This window comes from Lagopus muta, chromosome Z, assembly GCF_023343835.1.
Source record: "Lagopus muta isolate bLagMut1 chromosome Z, bLagMut1 primary, whole genome shotgun sequence".
Taxonomy (NCBI): domain Eukaryota; kingdom Metazoa; phylum Chordata; class Aves; order Galliformes; family Phasianidae; genus Lagopus; species Lagopus muta.
Genome location: NC_064472.1, coordinates 23396754 through 23419646, shown reverse-complemented (window position 1 = coordinate 23419646; position 22893 = coordinate 23396754). Strand labels below are relative to the sequence as shown.

Genomic DNA, 22893 nt, shown 5'->3' with positions numbered 1-22893 from the left:
GAGAGAAAAAATCTTACTGCTTTAACACACGCTAAAGTGAAATCTTCCCCAGATACAGATCTATTATGTTAAATACACAGAAATAACACAGAATCATAGAATCCTTAGAGTTGGAAGGGGCCTTTTAAGGTCATCTACACCAAATCCCCTACAATGAACAGGGACAAAACAGAATGATGGAAAGTGAAAAAAAAAACAAACAAAAAAAACTTGCGCTGAGCTTTTGTATGGAACCTCTAATATTTTTTTCTGTAGTTTAGCTTTCACACATTTATTTGGAGTGTACTTTAATTCTGAAATATTCAAAAGTATAAAAAGCAGATGTACTAGCCAAGCCATAGCATGCTTGTAAACATAAAGGTATGAAAAAAAAAGAAAATGCAAAGAAAGAACACAGATTCAGAACAACTCAGCATGGATTTGAGCTTTTTTTTTTTTTTTTTTTTTTTCTTTATTCTTTTTTCTGGTAATACTAGGGCCATCTTATAACATCTGCAGCTTCTTCCAAATGTTTAACCCTGACTAGACAATATTGTATGCTGCTTCTGTAAATCAGTGATCAATTTTCCTTTAATTCCTGTCTTGGTCCACAAAAGCAAGAGCTTGCTGCGGTCCACCATAATCAAATAGGTGGCACTACTTTCAGAGCAACCCCCATAAACAGAAGGCATTACACTTGGAGTGAGCTACATAGACAAGAGACCAGTTGATTTTAAAAAGGCATACATTTGGTTATATTTTAATATTTAGTATCTTTAGTAGTATCTGATGATTTAATAGTACCTCATGTATTTGTAAATTCATAGCCATAGTATAAAACAGCTTAGAGGACAAGGAATACTTAAGATTATGAAAGTCATGAGGAAAAATGAAAAGGCTCATTCACCCAATTTTTTTCCAAGATACAGTCCCTACACAAAGTGAAAAACATTTCCCCATTTGCTTACCCAAAACAGGCAGAACAATCAGAGATTGCCATATTCACCAGATCTCAGTAAAATAAGTACAGACTAAACTCCTTCCGTCTCTCAAGTTTCTAATGCATTTCCACTGTGCAAAAACTAAGCATGAGGAAAGCTTGAAAAGGAATAGAAACTGGCACTTTTTGAAGGCCCTTCTTCCTTTTCCTCTTGTGCTTCTGCCTTAGGAGACTCTACAATGAATCATAAAGAGCAAGAACAGACTTGTCTTCTAATCCTGCATCTCAAGGATCTAATGTGATCCTACCACTTTGCTGCCATCAGCCAGGAAGCACAATCATCTTAACAGAGCATGAACTACATAAAGTGGACTGGGAACACATAATCAACTATCCAAAACAACCACCACATAGGATTACTGAAGATGTTGCTTTGTCATCCCTTTTGCTTAATTCTATATTTTTTGCAATGTTAAATTGTTATTTTTTCTATCTGACATTATTGTATTTTAAAAGTCCAATGCAATTCAACTGTGAACAATTTAGGTTCTTTTAATCCACAACAATTCAATTAATGGAAGCAAGCAGTATATAAAAAGATGGCAGGAATAGTATGGCATATCTCATTCATCCAGTTTGATTCTGTAAGCATTTGTTACAAGCTATATATTGAGTGCTCCTCTGTAGGACTGGGGCTTTATGTGCAATCATGCTCTTACACCTAATCACTACCATATGGAGGCCAGTGTAAGGGTCCATCCACAATGAAGCAGAACTGGAAAGTCTATTAAAAGTTAACTGTGAAGTTATTTTATACCGAGCTTATAAACTTTAAGAAGCCAGTCTAACAATGGTAGTCTCAATACCACTGAAAACAGAGTATGTCAGTGGAGTGTTTCACACTACACACAACGTTTCTACAAAGCAACTTTCTGAAGTTTACAAATATTTCAAAAATAAGTAAAATGAGTAACATACAGTGTGCACACAAGCTTAGACAAAGATAAACAAAACACAGACACTGAGATAAAAGCAAAGGATGGAAAAAAGTCAACTTCCCCATAACTTTCTTGCTTTTGTCCATTTGTGTACAGAATTACTGTACACAAATTTTGGATTAACACTTCCATCAGCCGCCAGTATCAAGAATATAAGCAGACACTTTGTTGTTGTTGGGTTTTGGTCTTTTTTTTTTTTTTTTCTTTTTTTTTTTTTCTTCCCAGTTCTGAGGGTGAATTCTGTATAGGCAAAGGGGAATTAAATAGCATTTACTAGTGCCAAACACTTGTCTAGAGCAAGCAGTAGACAGCTTCAATGCATAGCTCTGTGAATGCATATTATTTTTGACCTCCCACATTCTTACTGCAAGTCTAGGTCACAGAACAGGACTTCAGAGCCCTTCCTTTGTATGATTGAAGCCTACGATTGTGACTCAGAGTTAAACAGGGAGGACTGTCAATAGCAGTGGTAAAAGATCACATTTGGAGAGAATTTCTCCCCTCTGATCTTCACAGCATGAATGCTGCTTATTCTGTACATGTTCCAAGAATGGAACTCCCATTGAGGTTTTGTTTAAAAAAAGAGAGAGAGTGAGAGAGAGAGAGAGAGAGACAGTACAGCATACAGAGCAGGGATCTACACTGTGGATAAGCATGAATTAGAGAATAACTTTGCCCTTAATTTGAACTCAAGTTCTTTCCTATTTCTCCATGTTGCATTTGAAAGATCCATTTGTTGCTTCATTTTTGAGTTGTGCTGAAAGTGTGACAAACACTCTCCTCTGATGGCTCGCAGGAAGCATGCATTTTCAGTGAAAAAAACAACTTTCATTTAGTTAAGGTTTGCAGACAAAAAGACACCCATTGTATACTTCATTATGATGCTGTATATGCTCAATGGAAAGAGCAGCCTTGAAGGTTCAACACAAGCAAGATAAAAGCTACTTAAAGTCTTCAAACAGCTGATCCACTATTATATCTGTAGTATTTAATACAGATTTTTGAGTGTGTATCACAGAAGAACTACTGAAAGCTGTTTCTGTTAGAGGCACAGAGGAAAGAGAAAACCACACCTTCTCCTAAAAAATTCTGCTCATGTAATTTTCATCAAGATTTAAGTGCACCCATAGGGCTTTCGTTTTCCATCAAGAGAACATAATACTCCTTCTGCATCAGAGCACCATGTTTTTACAGAGTAGTATTCAGATAAATCAACACTTTTTTTTTTTTAGCTTAACAGAGTTGTCTGTTTATTCTCCTGACTGTTCTAACACAGGAAAAAAGAAACAGAAAAAAAAAAAAAAGAAAAAAAAAGAAAGGGAAAAAAAAAAGAAAAATTGATCTCATGGAAAAAATGAATTTTATACAAAGATTCCAACAGTTACAAACACGGTGTTTCAACAGCTGCACATACAATGTCCTTTTTCATTCTGTTTTTTTTATTTTTTTAATCCCTCTCTACTGCCTAGTACAGGTTTAGCAGTGGAAACAATACTAGTGGAGACAGTTTCAGGCAATCATTTTACTATAAGCAGCTTCAGTAACTGAACAGTCTCAGTTACAGATTCTGCTCTGTCAGGTCAATACTAACATACAACATTATTAAACACAAGAGAAATACAGAGGCAAATTTTAACCTAAAACCAATGTGAATAATTGAAAAACTTCTCATACATCTGCAGTAAGCAACTTAAATAAGACATAATTAAGAAAAAAATGGACTTCTCCCAGTGACAGCACACTGAATGAGGTCATCAAACTGAGTGCAGAAGATTTTGATACACAGTATAATGCATTATTTAACACTGTCATGGAGAGTAAACCAGTACAGTTGTATAGGAATTATACTCTAATGCAAATTTTCAACAGTGGTGTGAAATCATTAAATGCCTTTAACATGTAAAATTAGCTGTTTTCAGCATTCATCACTACCCTCAGCCTGAGGGAAAAAAAATATAAAAATTGCTAGGATAACTATTAGCATGGTTAAGTTAAAGCTTTAACCAAAAATGGACAGCTAGCAACACTGATAATCAATGATTTCTGAGTTTATTTACAAGTGAACTTCACTTTAAGTACTGGCATTTCTTTCAAGCAGGAAGAAAAATACCAGATTCTGGCTATGCAGGAATTTTAAAGCCTAATAAGAAGTAAGCATTTCTGCCATAAGGTTACCCTCTGTTCAGGAATTCAATTTCAGAATGCTCAGTTTTGCAAGAGAAAAAGTAGGGAGGGGTGATGGGACTTAATGCTATAAGAAATCAAAGACAAATATTTCCTACAAAACATTTCAGGTTTTCACAGGATTTTAGAATAGGAAAAAAAAGAAAGACACTATATTTCTCGAGTACCATTATTTTCTCAGCTTTCATTTTGAAATTAACTTCCTCCATAAGATAGCATTTCTGCTTTTCATAACATAATTACAATGTAGTCTAGATGTTTCATTACAACTACATGTATCTTTTGGCATTAGATGTTCCCCCTACTTTATTGGGGAAAATTAGAAAAAAAAAAAAAAAATAGAAAGCCAGTACTGGACTATGAAACAAAAAACATATGCCAGCAACGTGTGCTTGCAGCCCAGAAGGCCAGCTATATCCTGATTTACATTGAGAGAAGCGTGACCAGCAGGTCGAGGAAGGTGATTCTGCCCCTCTACTCTGCTCTCATGAGATCCCACCTAGAGGACTGCATCCAGTTCTGGAGCCCCCAACACAAGGAGGACATGACCTGTTGTCAGTCCAGAGAAGGGCCACAAAGATGACCAGCGGTCTGAAGTACCTCCACTATGGGGACAGGATGAGAGAGCTGGGGCTCTTCATCCTGGAGAAGAGAAAGCTCTGAGGTGACCTTATAGTGGCCTTCCATTACCTGACGAGAACCTACAGGAAATCTGGGGAGGGACTTTTTGTATGGACATGTAGTGAGAGGATAAGAAGAAATGCTTTTAAACTGGAAGAGGGTAGATTCAGACTAGATATTAGGAAGAAATTATTTACTGTGAGGGTGGTTGCCCAGGCAGGTTGAGAATGACCCCTCCCTGGAGGTGCTCAAGGTCAGGCTGGATGGGGCTTTGAGCAGCCTGGTCTAGAGGAACTGTCCCTCCCTGTAACAGGGGGTTGGAACTAGGTGATCTTAAAGGTCCATTACAACCCAAACTATTCTTCACCTTCCGTTATTTCTCACTCACCAGCAATACCTGCAATTAGTGCAAGTGCAGTGGTATGATGCACCTTTTGCTTGTAGAATAACAAACTTAAACAGTCAAGACAAAAGTAGAAATTTCAAATACACAAACTCAAATGTTTTCATTGAACGTGCTTACAACTTAGATATGTATGTAAATAATGCAGATGCTCTGGCACTTTCTTTGGTAACAGTACACTGAACTTCTCAGAGTTTCCTGACAGGACTGATTAAACCTGTTATTCAATAAACTTGCTGTAACTGAGGAGGTACACTAAAAATTCTTGTTGATAGCACATCTAACAATACAGTCAGATAGTAACTTTTCCAATCAATTTGTCCTCTGGCTGCTTTAGACAACTTAAAACTAAAAGCCTCCCTGAAGTTCCTTACCTACAAAAGAGAATAAATGAAGTTCACTGAAGACCAAAGACATAAGGAAGATATAAAAAAGATTTTAAAAGTCCAGTAAAAGTCAGATCCCTGTTTTGTAACAAAGAAGAAGGAAAATACACAACATTACACATACAACAACACGCAGACAAAAGCCAAAATATGCTTAAAACAAAATAAAATGAAATGATATGCTTAAGATAAAATAAAACAAAAAGGGTAAGAAGAATTCTTTAATAGAGAAAGATAATATAAATTTCTAAGGAAAAATACATGAGTGTGTAAGAGAGGCTGTATAAACATTAGTAAGTATGTCCAAGAGAGTTTGTGCTTCTATTAATCATAATTCTAAAATGATAAAAAAGAAAACATATTCTGGAATGAAAACAGTCATCACTGTCACATCCTTCATCATTAAGAGGATTTATGTAGTTTTCTCTTAGCATTGTAAGCCCTGGATTGAAGAGGAATGCTCTACATATTTTACTGTTCAAAGCCCTCAAATGGCAACAAAGAGACACTACAGTGCTAATCCACTTCTAAGAACTGTCAGGCATACAGGAAGAGAGAGTGCTATGGGGTGTTGCTTTCAAAATAGTTTAGAATACTAAGAAGCTGAAAGTTAAATAAGACAATGGATATCACCTCTAATACAGAACTGAAAACAGAAGTCTGATTTGTGTTTTCTAATGTTGGCAAGTGTCCACTCAAATAACTTGTTGCATTTTGCAAGAACTTTAAACACTTGCGGTAGACAGCAAATCTCCACCTCTTACCTCAAATATAGGTCTACATTTGAAGCAAAACTTGGGCTTCTAAACCAGTGCTAATAGTACTGAGCTAAATTTATACAACCAGAATGCTTATTATGACCTTTGGGTATTTTAAATCAAGGTCCTCATCAGAAAAGCAGTAGTTACACTCTCTTATGTTTTCTAAAAAGAAAAATAAACTGTATGTTGGTTTTTTGTGTTTCAAATGGATAAAAATCCATGTACACTCAAGGTATTGCTGCACTCATTTTTATCTCTTTTGCTTAAATAAAGAAGGACTTTATTTTCACCACTATTTTATCAGTGTAAATCATTTGCATCTGCAGTACAAAATGTGCAAAGCAAATTCTGTTTTACTTTGAAGCAGTCAAGAAGTTATCTCTGCTACTGGATACATAAATGTAATACCACTTACTATCCCTTTTTTTCCTTATTTACCTCCCAAAATTGCTAGTGTATCTGTAGAAAAAGAACTGTAATGTTTATGTACATGAAATATTGAGAGGTGGTGAGACTTTACTGATCATCAGATGACTTCATTCTTGGCCCAGCACATCCATCAGGCCTTTTATTTCCTCTAAAGAGAAACTGGAGTTCTATACAATTTGCAAAGCCTTGTAAAATGTGCAGTAGTTCCATTTGCCAGCTGGCACGTTTTCAAGTGAATCTTGATTGAGCCATTACATTATACAAACAGGAAAAAACACTAAAGATTTTAACAAAAGGAAATCCACTATGAGAGCAAAAATCATACCATGTTTTAGATTACATGAATATTCACTAAAAAGAGATCTTTTGGTTTGTTTGATAGTGAACAGTGAAAGAATCAATAGGAAGACCCGTTTGCTTCAATGCTAAGTGGCGAAGCAAACAGCAGCAAATGATCACTGCAGTTTCTACATTGTTTGTGTAAATTTCAAAATAGTGAGGCATAAACATAAAATTGTCAATTTTGGCTGTAAGTAAAGAAAGGAACAGTAAATAGTAAAGTAAAACCTACCGCAAAACTAGAAGCTTCACTTCTTTTTTCTCTACTGCTTTCCAAAACTACACTTACTGAACTACATGAGTTTTTAGGAAAACTGAGGGTGTCTTTATGGTCCTGTATCTTTAACTACTTTGCTGAGAAGAAATGCAACCACAGCCCAATAAAATTATGAATACTGTTTATCATTCCCTAGACTCCTCCTTGTAGGCTTCATTTAAATTTCTAAATTAACCTTACTGATTCTTAACTTCACAACATAGGAAGAATTATCTTGAAGATAACTCCTAGTTATATATGAAAACGTATCTCTTTAGTCATATGGAACAAGGCCTACATATTCAGAGCACTTATCAGAGCTGAAGAAAATGTTTACGCTAGAATAAAACTAGGTAGGAAAAAAGGTTGAAGAGAAATCTAAACACAGCATGAAGTCAGCAGCAGAAGGCACAGAGTAAAACAACTAAGACGTGAGGGAAGGTTTCGTTACAAGGAAAGTACCAAACAAGTCTAGAAATCTATCGAAATCCCAAACATACAAGAGCACTGATTTTTCAACAAAAACAACAAAAAAACATAAATCCTCTCAAGCCACGCTGCAGACCAAACTTTCATGCTCATTAATTTAGTTAATACCATTTAGGTGTATACTTATATTGTAACTATCAGTGCACACTAATATAATAGAGAACAAGAACTTGCAAAGAGATCTCACATAGCACAGTTCTCTGCATAAGACACCCAGCTGCAGACCCTCTTAGGTTTCATTTCAACCACTTTCTAGTGATCATTTTAAAAGATACCAGCTGCAAAAGCGATAGACAGAATATGAAAAAGTTGAATGGATTTCTCACTTTTTAAAAAGCAGTTAATGGCTTCAACATTTGATTTTTTGAAAACTGAGTCTTTAATGTATGCAACATTTTATGCCTATAAGGAACAGTTGTGTGAACTAAAGAGAGAACACTGGAAAAAATGCATCACTGCCCTGTGATCTCCTTGATCTAGGCCCAATTTCCTTGCATTTGAATCATTAAATTCCACTCCTGGCAGTTTAAAACTTCACTGAAGTCAAGACAAGTTCCATTAGATAAGAGATAATAGATTCTCCTGTCTGAGTTTGTTTGAAAAGCACATGGAACTGACTGTAAAATAACTACTGTTAAAAGCAGGGTATGCTGTGATTATTTGGAAAAAAAGCATCTCATAAACAAAAAATAAATTTGTCCCTTTAATTCCAAAATACTCTGGACTTCCAGCTCAGATGTTGTTAGCTTTATTCCACAATGTACTGAAAAAACATTGCTGAAAAAATTCTACCAGGACCCCATGAACAAAGATTGGATTTTTTCCACATGGAATAAGTACTGGTATCATTTTCCATATGGCTTTGCTTACTTTCAGTTCTAAATATGAGAACATTGTAAACGGAAACAGGCACAGAAAAGTTATCAAATCCTGTTAGAGACAAAACCTGGATGCAAATGCAACATCATAAGGGAAGAAGGCTTGGACTTAAATTGAAATTCCAAAGCACTTGATAAACTCAAAATAAATCATTGCATTTTTATCAAAATTTGAGTTCTGCTTTTCAAGTTTGCTTTTTGGGGGCTGTTGGTTGATTGTTTCGGTTTTGTTTTTTTTTCTCCTCAGCCTGTCCACATAAAATGCATTTTGACAGCCCTGATGTGTGAAGCATGGGCAAATGACTGATTTTTAACAGGCAGCTTCCCACTGCCAACCAAACAAGAACATCTATTTCCCTGAAATCCAGCCAAGCAGCTGTATTTCAGAGAGGTTCCATTTCACTCCTAGTTTGGAAACAAAGAAAACTGTCTTATTATCTATTGTTTGCATTTGCCTAAATTAACAGACCTCTGCTTCTCAGGTGCAACATGCCAGTGGAATATTTTAAGCTAGAAATGTGCAAAAAATCATGTTACATGAAAGTAAGAGGAAAAATGAGTTCTGGTTTCAACGTGCTTGCCAACTGACAGTTTGTGCCTTCTGCAACCTATAACAATTTATAGACTGACCAGAAAGCCACCTACTGCTCAGGACATATGAATTCGGTAGATTACTCACAGTAAGGATTCTGTTCTGATAGATACCCAGTGACCTCAGTGGCAAGTAAAATGCCTCCAATTTTACTGCACCACTCTGTATTTATAACACTGTTTTTACTCCAATAGGAGCATCCTCCATTTCTACTGATAATTCTTGAGAATTATTTTAGTCATATATAAAAAAGCCATAAAAGGACAGCTTTCCTTACAGTTTGAGTTTCCTCCTTCATCCATCTTCTGTAATTACAGATGACACCGAGGAACAACACAAAGGCCAGATGTCTCTGCACGCAGCTTGTTAGACATTGTATCAGCACTGTATCGAAGATATTTCTGAAACTATATAATCAAATGAACTTACCAGTGGAGAAAACAAGAACAGTGTTATTCCAAAGACCGTATCTTTTCAGAGCATCGGTAAGATTTCCTACAGCTTCATCCAAAAGAGACACCATTCCTGCATAATGGCGCCTCTTTTCATCTTTAATGGAGGAATATGGTTTCATGTACTCTTCAGAAACCTCAAGGGGTTCATGGACAGACTGAAAAGCAAGGTAGAGAAAGAGGGGCTGGGGTGGAAGGGAGATAATGTGAATTAGTTTAACACAAAGCACTACATGCAATAAAAAGTGCTTTAATTCATTAACATGCACAGGAATTTATTCTAGACTTCTAATTGTAGTGTTTGGTAAAATCACAGAGAATACTACTCTTGGGGCTACTGAAATAACCTTGAAAGACAATACAGTTATAGCCAGCACAGGTTCACAAGAGGATGGACATGTGTAACTCATTTAATTTCCTTTTATGACAAGGTTATCAATCTTTTTGGCCAGTGGAAGTCAGTAGACCTGGTCATTCTGGAGTTCAGCAAAGCTTTCAATACTGTTTCTCACAGTACCCTTCTGGACAAAATGTCCAGCATGCAGCCAGCCAAAAACAGAATATGATGGATGAACAATGGCTGATGGGTCACACTCGAGGATTGCAGTAAGTGAGGTTACATCAGGCTAGCAGCCCGTCACTAAGGGGATACTGCAGAGCTCCATTTTTGGGGCCAGTTCTCTTCAGTGTTTTTGTAAATGATTTGAATGCAGGATTTGAATTCGTGCTAAGTAAATTAAGAGGACCTTTGGTAAAAGACCTATCTAAAGACGTGAGAAAACATCATCTGTACCTTCTCTTCATAACACAGTTATGAGTTTTTTCTCTGAAAATTCTTCCACTAAGCTTTCTACTCTCTTTTTAGGAGAGCAACACGCTAGAACATTTTTATAAATTCACTGCTCCTATTATTAAAAATAAAATGGAGAAGGCTAGTAGGCTAGGGTTGTGCAAACCAAATTCATTTGGACAGGGAGAAAAGATGAGTTTTATCAGCGCTACTTCTCACATTTAGCATTTAGTTCTCTGTGTAACCTTCTACAAAGCCTAGATAAACCTCTGCATTAATATATATATATATATATATATTTTTTTTTTTTTAAATAAATATTCTTTAGTGAGAGTAAGAACTGCTGACTGTACCTTCTCAGTTTTATGATTGGCTATAAGGTCTATAGCTCTTTCTGTAAATAAATTTGTGGAGTACATGTTCTTAAACCCAGTTGCGACTTCTTCTCCATCACGGAAGTCCAGAGCACAGCGTGTTACATTTTTTGCTTTGATGAGCACACAGTGATCATGAGAATAATAATCCTCACTCCCCAGAAGATAACCTAGAAAGGATGACAAATAAAGAGGCCCATATAACATCACAGAAGCAGACACATGGGAAAAAGAGCCAAATAAAAATGTCAAAACTTTAGAGCCTTAGGGATGAGAAACTCATCCAACTTTTAATAATCTGCAGTGACAGCCCGTGATAGGACTAAATAGCTCAACACTTAACAGACAGACTTTTTATCACTACTACAGACAGTAATTTCACTGCACAGAAAATCGTCTGAATGCAGTTCAGTAACATTTATGTTCAAATCTTCGATACATGTTATAAACCAATACACTGTTAGTGAAATAAGTGACTTATCCCAGTAATAGCATAGATTTGTATCTGGAACAATGCTTTTTCATGTAAGACTTTTCTCTCTATTACAAAGTTTGGACTACTTTATCTTAGCGCTTGTTTTTTTGTAGGTTTTTTGTTTGTTTGTTTGCCTTTTCGGTTGTTATTTGGTGATTTTTTTTTTCTTAAATTTATTTAAAAACAAACAAACAAACAAACAAAAATGAAGTGTTTCTTCAACTATAAAGACATTTTTTATCCACTGCTGCCCCCAACTGGTGAAAAGAAGATATTACAATAACCAAACGAAAAAAATCGAGAGGTACAAATTCGCTCCCACCAAGAACTATACTGTTAAGCACTGAGTGCCTTACTTTCTATAGATCAGAAACAAAACTCTTTAAAATCATTCAAATCTTATAATTATTGCTTCTAGAATTAGATTTCAGATGTATATTTCAATATCCTAGGGAAAAAAAAAAAAAAAGGCCGAATCTGCAAAATTATATTCTGAAATTCTGCAAAACCAAACTAAAGCTGAGGATAAAACTTCAAAATGGAAGAACTCTACTAACTCTACTTGAATCTTATTCAGCAGCTTCAAGTATTATTAGTCATGCAAAAAAGATAAGTACAGAAAGAAGAAAGAGATATTAAAGTACAAAACACTCCCTACATTTTTAGGTCAAAAAAGGGCTTTTCTTTTAAAGCATAAATAGTAATTTTGTGTGCCTCCCTCAATTTATTCAAACTAAAAATTTCATTTTTCTATTTTGAGTGTCCACTGGGGGAGACACTATCAAGACTCTTGCTGCAGAATGAAAAGCCTCTAACTGCAGTCAAAACCTAGTGGAATTAAATGAACATAGTTCGGTATCAAACCACCACATTCTCTGAAAAAGAATTCCCTTAGTGTCATGCTGGGCACTCAGTGAGCATACTTAGAGGCAACACTGGCCCAGTATTAAATCCTGCTCATTCCTATGGTGAGATTTCACAATGAGTGTAAGCCTATATCTACATCTGTGCTGTCAAAAAGAACACAAGCTCATAGAAAAGATGGGAGGAGAGGGCCAACATGGGAAAAGGCACAAATATTTAAGCAATGATCCATCATACTGTGATCTCTATTTATTAGCTTCATTCAGTTGTGAAGCCAATGCTCAAACTCTCCTGAGAGTCAAGAGACAAAACTGTTCTGTGTGAAGAGCACGGACTTCAGAAAGCATAGATGAAGTTTATCTTAATTTCCCAACTGTAAAACTGGGCAGTAGCAATTAATAGTGACAAAGTTATTTTCAAGATGATGTGATGTGATGGATTTTTCCATTCAATGAAAGTTTTTAAAATCCAACCTAGTGGATGTTAACAACTTTGTATTCAGTCTCAGGTGACACGGGGTGCATTAGTGATAGCCCAATCCAAATAATACCAAGAATATTTGTGCAAAGCTATGGAACATCCTGTCAATACTTGGAAAAACTTTCTGAGAGGAAAAATATGTAGTACATAGTTACAAATTGCTTTGTAACATAAACATATTTGGACAATCCAATTCTGGCATTTTGCTTGTTTGTTTTTTTTTAAATCTAGGTGGCTGACTTCCTATCTTTTAAATTCCTGTAACATTTTGACTGTTGTTTCATAAACGCTCTTGCACTACATTCCTTTCCAGAGGAAATGGAAAATCAGTGATATTCTATTCACAAAGCACGAAGTATGGTATGATGCCTACTTATTTCCCTTTTAAATGTATCAGCTTACTGTAAATTTAATATTATTTTCAGAACAAAATATGTCTATTGTTCCCCCCCCCCCCCCAAATTTAACCCCAAATGTTCAGTTTAGAGACACTTCTAGAAAATGAAACCAGTCACTACACCTAAAGTCTTCTAACCATCACATTTAAATGCAGTTCTTTAAAAATAAACACTTCCTTTAGAGGGACTCAATAATTATGGCATTTTCTTCAATAAATAGTGAGGTTTGGACATACATTTAATACACCAATGCATTTTAAACAGTTACACTTTGCAAATAAGTTTACACAAACATTCATTTACTTATGCATTAACAGTAAATCTGTCCTTAGAAGAATCAAACACTCTTGCATCATTTTTAACACCATATTTACTGCACAGATTAAATCTACCCATTACCAAAGTAAGTATCAAATCCTCTGCGGGTTGGAAGGCATTCCTTCCTGTACATCCCTAAATGCCACTTCCCCACCATGTGAGTAACATATCCTGCATCTTTAAGCAGCTCTGGGAGGAGTTTCTCATCAAGTGGTAGACAGCTGGGCTGGCACGGCCAAATTATTTGGTGTTGTAAACCCGTGTGGATCTAGCAAGGAAAGGAAAGAGGAAAGATTACTTACAGTGCAATGACACATGTATGTAGGCTATATATCGGGCCCCAAAATAATAAATACTATGCAGCAGGCTAGCATCAGTTTTTATGGCCTGTTTTGAGGGAGTTCAGGAACCCAAAGATGGAGGATATGGAGGAAGACAATGAAATAGCATTGCTGGTGTTAAGAAGAGGACCTTCTCAAGTGGAAATCAAGTACAAAAATGCAATTTAAAAAAAAAAAAAAAAAATGCCTTTTGGGCTTCCACTGGAAAACCTATCAATTAACAACTACCCAACTACCACTGCAGTCTTCCTGTTAGACCTCTAACCATCTATGTTTTTAAACTTAACAAGTGCTGAATTGTGTATCTCTTCACAGAAGTATGACCAGTAATGATAGTCTGATTAGTACATCATGTTCAAGGCAAGAAACCTCTTCCATGACTACATACTGTAAGCTAAATTTTGTTAATTCCCTTATCTTTGACAACATAGACAGTAGGATCAAGTTTACCTTCAGCCAGTTTGCTGATGACATCAAACTGAATGTTGCAGGTGAAATGAGGAAGGGATGCCATACAGATTGACCTGGACAAGCTTGAACAGTGGACCAATGAGAACCTAATGAGTTTCAATTGTGCCAAGCACAAGGCGTTGCTCTTGGGTTGAGGAAATCCTAGATATGTATGCAGACTGAGAGAAAAACTCATTGGGAGCAGTCCTGCAGAGAAGGACTTGGGGGCTCTGGTGCACAAAAAGCTCGACATGAGCCAGCAGTGTGCACTTGCAGCCCAGATGTCCAATAATACCCTGAGCTGCATTAAAAGAGAGTTGGCCAACAGGGAGAGAAAGGTGATCTTTTACTCTGCCCTCATCAGGCCCCATCTGAAATAAATGGGTCCAGATCTAGTAGAGAAGTGACACAGAGCTGTTGGAGCAGGTCTAGAAGAGGGCCACAAAGATGATCAGAGGGCTGGAGCACCTTTCCATGAGGAAAGGTTGAGGGAGTTGGGCTTATTTAGCTTGGAGAAGAAAATGCTCTACGGAGACCTCACTGTAGCCTGCCAGTACCCTAGAGAAGCTGATAAACAGGAGCTGGACCGACTTTTTACACAGACCAACAGCGACAGGACAGGTGGCTTTAAACTAGAAAAGTAAAAGTTGTACTAGATGTTATGGAGAAATTTTTCACTGAGAGGGTGGTAGTTGATGGAACAGACTGCCCAAAAAAGCTGTGGCTGCCCCATCCCTGGAGTTGTCCAAGGCCAGGCTGGTGGGGCACTGGGGAGCCTGATCTAGTGGGTTTCATCTCTGTCCACAGCAAATGGGTTGGAACTGGGTGGACTTTAAGGTCCCTTCCAAATCAAGCTATTCTGTGATTTCCCACCAAAACCAAAACCAAACCAAAACAAAACAAAGCATAAAAAAACTTAAACCTAGGATAGAAAACACATTGTGCATGCTTCTTTCTGGCTCAGACTCTGTGACAACACCATACCCAACCGTAACACTCCGAATTCCTACTATTTTTGTGATTGGTTAAGAGAGGACTTGCAGCAAACTGGTAACTATTGAAACAGGGCTGTAAGAATCTTGTGAAGGCCCCACAACAAAAGCCTACACTGTAACACCCTTCTGAAAAGTTGCATAACAAACACATGTGCGCAAGCTGTGGAGAAATCAAGAGTTAGCTGCCTTGCTGAAGGAGGTCTTGGGTCCCCCCCTCCAACCACGAACATGATCATCATGCAGAGGGAGAAGCACAGCTGGTACAGCATGCACATGGCACATGATACCAGACACCTTCTCCCTGGCAACAGCTCCTCGCCCAACTGGAAGGGGCCATCATATGGCATAAGAGGTACTGCCAACCCGAAAGCCAGTGGCATATGCCCCACCACATCCTCCACCAGTCCAGAATAACAAGGAGGAGAACAGACTCAAGGACATCATGGGATCTGCAGTGGTGGCTTGCTTTTCTCTCCTTTCCTCTTTTTTTTTTTCCTCTGTCTCCTTTTCTTGTCTTTTTCCTCTCTTGCTTGCCTGTCTTTTAATAAATAAAGGCACATTCTTGTTTGATCAACACACTATTTTGAGTGTTAATTTGGATAGGTTGGGATCAACATAATGAACCATAAGCCTCTCTGGCTTGCAACACACACACATACAACTTAAAATATCTTATTTATATTTCTAGTAATAGCCACTGTCAAAGCACAAAATCAAGACTGAATTCCAAGTATTTCCAATTTCTACTTTTAAGATCAGAAACAGTGATTTCCCATTGATGCTGACCCATATCTAAATAAGCATATTAAGAATAAAATGGGCTCCAGAAATGGTCAATATGATGAAAATGGGAAATTTACATTGAAAGATATAGAGTTGATTAAAAAAAAAAAGAAGAAGAAGAAGAAGAATATATTACATCTTCTTATGCCTTATTACTCACTTTTAATGTTTGGAAATACAGCAAATGTTGCTTGCAAAGGGTAAGTCCCATCTAGTGCAGTTGCTCTGAGACAAGAGACAACATCCAGAATGACAAAGAGACATTTATTTTCATTCTGAATGGTTTCCCCTGGTAAATCACTATGATTAACATTAGAGGACTTCTTTAGAGAAGGAAGATGTTCTGCATAAGCACTTAACCCTCTATCACTTCCTCCATTTTGACCTTCCTAAATTCTTCTTTCTCCTGTCTTTGCCAAAGTTGCAATAAAAAATAAGAGGAAAAGGGAAAAAAAAAAAGTACAGTAGAGCATGAAGACCAACTCTTACACTCATGCAACAGAAAAAAACAAAAAGTAGATCATGATCATACTACAAAGAAGTGAGACAGCCAGGTTAAGGCTAGATCAAAGGACACACAAATGTATGTGCCGAGGACATCACATGAAGGAGGATGTGTAGGTAAGAAAGCATTTAAACACTGTGTTAGAAAAATAAATTACACACACAATCACAGAATTGCAGGAATTGGAAGTGACTTCTGCAGATCATGGAGTCTGACCTGCTAAAGCATGTTCCTTAGGGTAGGTGGCACAGGAAAGCGTCCAGGTGTGTTCTGATTATCTCCAAAGGAGATTCATAACCAATCTGGGCAGCTGGTTCCAGTGCTCTGTCACCCTCAAGTAAAGGAGTTTTCCTCTCATTCGCATGGAACTTCCTGTGTTTCAGTTTGTGCCCCTTGTCCTGTCTGTGGGCATCATGAAAAAGAGCCTGACCCCATATTCTCGACTGTCAGACTTTAGATATTTATAAGCATTGATAAGATCCCTTCTCAGACTGCCTTCTGCAGAACAGAAGGCAGAACAGTCCCACATCTCTCAGCCTTCATCCTGCCCCAGGCCCTTCATCATCACTGCGGCACTCGCTGGCCTGTCTAAAAGTTTCCATCCCGTCTTCCCCTGGTGAGACCAGAGCTGGGCACAGACCTCACGAACGAAGCACATGACGCTGATGCGGCTGGATGTCGAACCACATGCCCCCCCAGTTCTGCAGTTCATAGCAAGACAGAGGTCTGCGACAGGGACCTTTTTCACCACACGCTGCCACCACTTCGGCTTTTCCGAAGCACGGCTTTCTCACCCCGTTTGGTTTTACAATCAAAAAGCGAGACGGTGACGGGTTTGTTTCCACCAAGCGGCACGAAGCAGCCCCGCTCCGACGCGGGCAGGCTGCTCGCGTTACAAAAAGCGGCGCACCAGACATCCCCGCCGCTCCCTACCTGGTAGCGGCCGCTGAGCAGCTGGCTGCGGGACGGCGTGCACAGCGGCTGCGTGTAGTAGCGCTCCAGCCGCACGCCGCCCGCCCCCAGCGCGTCCAGCCGCGGCGTCCGGATGGCCGAGCCGTGCCAGCCCACGTCGCCCCAGCCCAGGTCGTCGGCCAGCACCAGCACCAGGTGCGGGGGGGACCGCGCCGCCGCCGGCCGCGGCAGGCACCACAGCAGGCACCACAGCACGCACAACCGCTCCATCCCCGGCCGGCAACCAGGAACTGAGCCGCCGGCGAGCCGCCCCGTTCGTACCCGGGGCCCGCCTCGGGGATGGGCCACGGCCGGGGGTGGGAGCGCCCGCTACGGGGAGCGCTGTGCGGGCGGGGGGGGTATCTGTCGCTTCTGCCTGCGGACGCCAGGCCGAGGCAGGTGACTGGGTTGTCCCAACACGGTGTGCCGTGCGAGTTACGAAGGTTGGGCCCCGCCACCCCGTGCGGCAGCCCTGGGGGTGACGGTGCCTGAGCCGGGGGTCGGCTGGCTGTGTGCGATGGCAAGCGCCACCAGGACAAAGTGCGCGGCCTGCCTGCAGCCCTGCTCTGCTGCCGCTGGCATCCCTTCCCCTGCCCATTCCTGCTCCGAAGCCGGGAGCAGCAATGGGTTTTGTGCTTCGTTTGGCTCATGTGGCCGAGAGGCCTGGTCCTGGCTCTGCTTCTGAAATTTCCCTTGTGGCAGTTACAGTGTAGGAAGGAAGTGAAGCAACCCAGAAACAGAACTAACAGCTGTGTCAGCAGAGCTGTTTCTTCAAACTACTCTATCTTCTAAGGCAATATTGTAAATGACCATTAGCCTAACACTCAGACTGGGAAAGAACAGCAGGAGCTGTCAGCTGAATTTTGTACATCCACGGTCCACAAAAATATCTCTGTATTGAGTTAAAAAGCAACCATATGTTTCATATTTACCTGGAATGGTACGTATGTACATTCCCAAAATTATGCAGCCGTTTGGTTTCTGTCAGTTTATAAAAGGCCAATGAGTACACCAAACTCCTATCTACTTTCTTTTTTCTTCATAAATCTCTGTGGAAAGCAGGTTCCTGTTCCTCTGAATGAAGTCTAGTGGATAAGCATATGAAATTAGCAGACATTATAGAAATCCCAAAGGATTCCCTGCTAACTTGAAAACAACTGCACTGACAGGTGTGTTTTTCTACAATGATCAATAATAAACTGATTTATATTCCAGAGAGAAGTTCATTTAGCCTTAATTTTTTAACTCTTAAACATACACTGTATCATCTCAGTGATTCCCAGATGTATTTTTCAGACCATTAGTAGTTCTGATACCCGTCTAAACAAATGATACTCTTTTCCCAGCTTCTAGGTATTTCTCCAGACTTTCTGATGGAAGCAGTGGAATGTGTCACAGAGGCATTCCAAAGAAAATGATAGAAGGAGAGACTGAAACTTCACTCAGTACACAAGAGATGAAAATCCACAGTGAAAGAAAGCAGAGAAGCAGGTAAGGACAGTACTAGTAAGAAGATTATGACAGGTAATGCAAAGTGCCCAGGAAATCCAAGCAAGAAGAATCTGATATGAAGAAACAGAAAGAAAGCAGAATATGAGAGGAAAGAAATGCATTAAAAGAAAAATATGATTTTGCTGTTAATTTTTTATCTCATAAAAGATAGTGACAAATAAATGAGTATCATTAAGGTAACTTGACATTGGTTCTGTGATACCTGGATCTGTAAGTTCCATTTCTTTACAGTTATTATTGCTGTCTTTATATAATTTTATTCTGCATATCATACCATGTTTATTTTTTCCCTGGGTGAATTTCTGGAACTGAACTCTGATGTATGGAAGGTTCTGGAAGAGGGGTGTCTGTATGTTTTGTTCACCTCAGCTTTAGGGCTAGGGTGAAAAGTAAGGAAATTGCAGAATTAAGATAACCAAATTTTTTGTTGCTGTTGGAAAGAGGCTTATTAGCCCCGATTCAAAATACGACACTGATACTGGAACAAGAAGCAGTAAGACTTTCCTAGAGTAACTTTTCCCTGAAGTAAATTCCAGGATTCCTGACAAAGCTGATCTGTGACTATGAGTTATATTTCATTCATTCAGATTTTATTCATACTGTTTCTAAGTCTGGAATGTCTAACTTGCCTTATTTTTATTCCAGATCCTGTTAGTAGTCACAGTTGTCTCACAAAAAAACATTGTGTTTTTTGCTAATTCATATGTCTCCATTCTAGTTAAAATCCCATTCAAATGTCATCACATTCTTACGGAAATTATTCTTGATCATTCAAAATAACTTTGAAAACCCACAGTGTTTGTGAAACAGAGATATGTTTTCAGAGGTAAGATGTTGTTCAAGCTGAATTCATCTCCCCTTGTAGAGAGTTGTCAAGATTTTTTTTTCTGTTGTCCTGCTAAACCAGGATGATATGTAAACTGGTTGCCTGATCTGCCAGAGCTGAAGTATTTTAAACTACCTGAAACACACACAGCAGGTACTGTGCAGTCACAGTCTGAACATTGCTATCTTTTTTTTTCCCCCCTGTTTTTCTTGGTGCTAAGCTTATTACTACCTTGAGAACTAGGACCATGTGCACCTAATGAAGTTCAACAAAACAAAGTGCAAGATGTGTACAGACTGAGAGAACTCACTGAGCGCAGTCCTGCTAAGAAAGACTTGAAGATACTGACTGATAAAAACCGTATGAAATAATTCTGCTGCAAGAGTGCCATTGCAGCCCGGAAGGCTGGGTTACATCAAAACAGGGTCGCCAGCAGGGAGGGAGAGGGGATTGTTCCTCTTTCCTCTGCCCTTGTGAGACCCCACCTTCATTACTGCATCCACGCCTGGGCCCCCAGCGTAAGAATCAGAGTCACAGAATTGTAGGGGTCGAAAGGGACCTCTAGAAATCATTGAGTGTAACACCAAAGAAAGATATGGCACTGTTGGAGGGGATCCAGATGAAGGCCACAAAGGTGATTGAAGGGCTGGAGCACCTCTCCTATGAAGGAAGGCAGCAGGAGCTGGGCTTGTTCAACCCAGAGAGGGTTTTGGGGAGACTTCACTACAGCTTTCCAGTAATTAAAAGAAGCTTATAAGCAGGAGAGAAACAGGTTTTTTACATTGAGATTTAGATTAGATATTAGGAGGAAATTCTCTACTCACAGGTTAGTGAGACACTGGCACAAGCTGCCCAGAGAAGCTGTGGGTGGATCCATAGAGACGTTTAAAGCCAAGGTTGGATGTGGCCCTGGGCCCTGATCTAATGGCAATCCCTGCCATGGCAGGGGATTGGAAATGAATCTTCCAACACAAGCCACTCTATGATTGTTACTATTTTAGTAATTTGGATTCCCAAACAGACAATATAATATATGTCAGAGAGTATTCTCTTGAATCAAAGAAAAAATCCTGGAAATGATCTGTGTTCAGTCCCCTTAGTTTTAATCAATTCGTTTTTCCCCGCAAGCCTTGATCTTTGGAGATGGGTGAGCATTCTTTTCTTGTTTGTCCCTTTGGCCACTTCACCCTTGTGTCACCTTTCTACATGCTAATCTTTCCAAATGTAACAGAGCAGTAATAAAGCAGCTAGGCAAACTAGAAAGCCCCGCCAGACAGCACTTATAACACTTAGACATGTTTACTTAAAACTGCTTGAGATACCTCTACTGTGGATTACACTGTAAAATAGAAAGCAAGGTCATTCTTTAGACAGAAAGGAGTGCAGCAGTCTCTCAGACACACTTTTTGTCTTATTTGCGGCTAGTGATGATCATGGTTTTACAAGATGATTTTAGTCTTACAAGTCAGCAGCAGTAAAGAGACTTAATTTTGTTTTGCTTTGTCTATATGCAGCATTCTGCAATTTTTGTCTGCTTCCCTATATCTTGAAACTAAATTAAATTTAACTGGACAAGGCTCAAGCTTGGTGAGACCCAAGAACAATAGCTGTTCCTGAGCAGCCCACATCAGAATTTGGGTTTCTTCTCTAGTCAAGATTTGAAACTGAAAATTAGTGTAAGTAATTTACATGACAGTTAATCTAAATTAAAGCACCTTCTTGAATGCCTTACTGAATAAAGATAAAATTTTTCAGCAGTCCAGTGTTATGACTATCTGTAAAATGAGACGATATAATGTATATGAGGAGAAGTTAGTTGCTGGGAGGTTACAGCTGGAAATGTGCTATAAGTCCATGAGAAGTAGAGTTTCTGAGCTCAGTTTGGAATTGAAGGAACTGTATCTGTGACTGATCATCTTTTGCTCAGGTTACAGAAAGTCTGCACCTTCTGCCATCAGACTGATGTGGCTGACCTGTTAACGAATAGCACATTTTTTCTTCCAAACTGGAAAGAGTTACAAGCCTGATTTTTAACTTCCATGTAGAAATGTGGATGGAATAAGTGAAGCAGCATTCTGTATAACAGAGCTACTTAGGAGAATACATGTGACAGCCTGCCTCAGAATTACTGTTATTGTACAATCCCAGGCATCAAGTCTGGTGAATTTGCATATTCACTGTTTGCATATTAAAATTCAAAACTATGTTCCTAAGAATTGTTCTCTCTTCCTTCACATTTTAAATAGAACACTATGACACTGTGCTGCATTTTAGCTTTCTTAAATTTTCACAGAAACACTGTGGCTAAATGCCTTTTTAAAAACAATGTTGCCTTTACAAAAAGTATCACCTTTGATAGGTTCAACGAAGCAGAATCACTTACAAAAGCAAAATAGAAGATTATTTCAGAATGGATTTTTCACCCAAGGCAGTACTACATGCAAACTTCCAAATCTTTTCTCTTGATCTTCTTTGATAAAAAAAAATTTGGAACAGCACAATGTAATGTCAGTGTGGAATACATCTTTTAATAGGTGTAAATGTTCACTGCTCATACTGTGTTTCTCCTTGTATATTCTATTTATACATTTCCTTCTTTGAGAAAGATTTAGATAAAGTAATTGGGGAAAAAAAAATCATTTTGAGTATTATTTATAGTCATATGAACTTCAAAAATGTTTGTGTGTAGCCTAAAAATGAGTGCTAGAGATCATGCGACATTTTAATTCAAAATAACTGATGAGCACATTATGGAATTCAGAAATGTGTTTTAATAATTCAGTGTATTCCCACTATTTACATTATCCCAATCCTACTTATTTGGCTTATCAAATATAAGAACCTCACCTCCTGTGGATTACAATTTTTTCACTGTCAGTACTTCTGTCTAACAACATATGGTTCTAATTACTGCTTAGTCTACAATTAACAGGAAAAGGAGGAACAGAAGATCTTCAGTGGCATGCCTGACTACACATTCAGACCAGTGAGTACTTGAGACAGGATTTTAACTTCCTTTCAGAGACTGAGCAATAACATGTACATGTTATCTACCAGCTAATCTGTATGAAATAATGATGAACATTTCCTGTAACTGTTGCATTAAGAAGATTTTGATCATTTC

The 22893-nt window shown here is 38.6% G+C and overlaps 1 protein-coding gene and 1 long non-coding RNA gene across 3 annotated transcripts in view; one reads left to right on the top strand and one right to left on the bottom strand.

Annotated features, from left to right (window-relative positions):
- Nucleotides 1–17702, bottom strand: part of ARSB (arylsulfatase B) — a 68394-nt gene extending 50692 nt beyond the window's left edge. Inside the window, exons 1-4 of one of the 2 annotated variants that reach the window (XM_048932402.1) lie at nt 17414–17702; nt 13488–13674; nt 10851–11041; nt 9685–9892 (exon numbers count right to left, since the gene is read on the bottom strand). In XM_048932402.1, the coding sequence (XP_048788359.1) occupies nt 9685–9892; nt 10851–11041; nt 13488–13674; nt 17414–17662 (835 nt within the window). In that variant the 5' untranslated portion in view covers nt 17663–17702. The remainder of the gene's footprint in view (nt 1–9684; nt 9893–10850; nt 11042–13487; nt 13675–17413) is intronic. The other variant, XM_048932401.1, reaches the window with a different exon arrangement.
- LOC125687328 (uncharacterized) lies at nt 17487–22403 on the top strand. Its single transcript, XR_007374050.1, has 3 exons — nt 17487–17587; nt 18778–18922; nt 19990–22403. It is a non-coding gene; the product is annotated as an uncharacterized LOC125687328 (long non-coding RNA).
- Nucleotides 22404–22893: the final 490 nt, after the last annotated feature.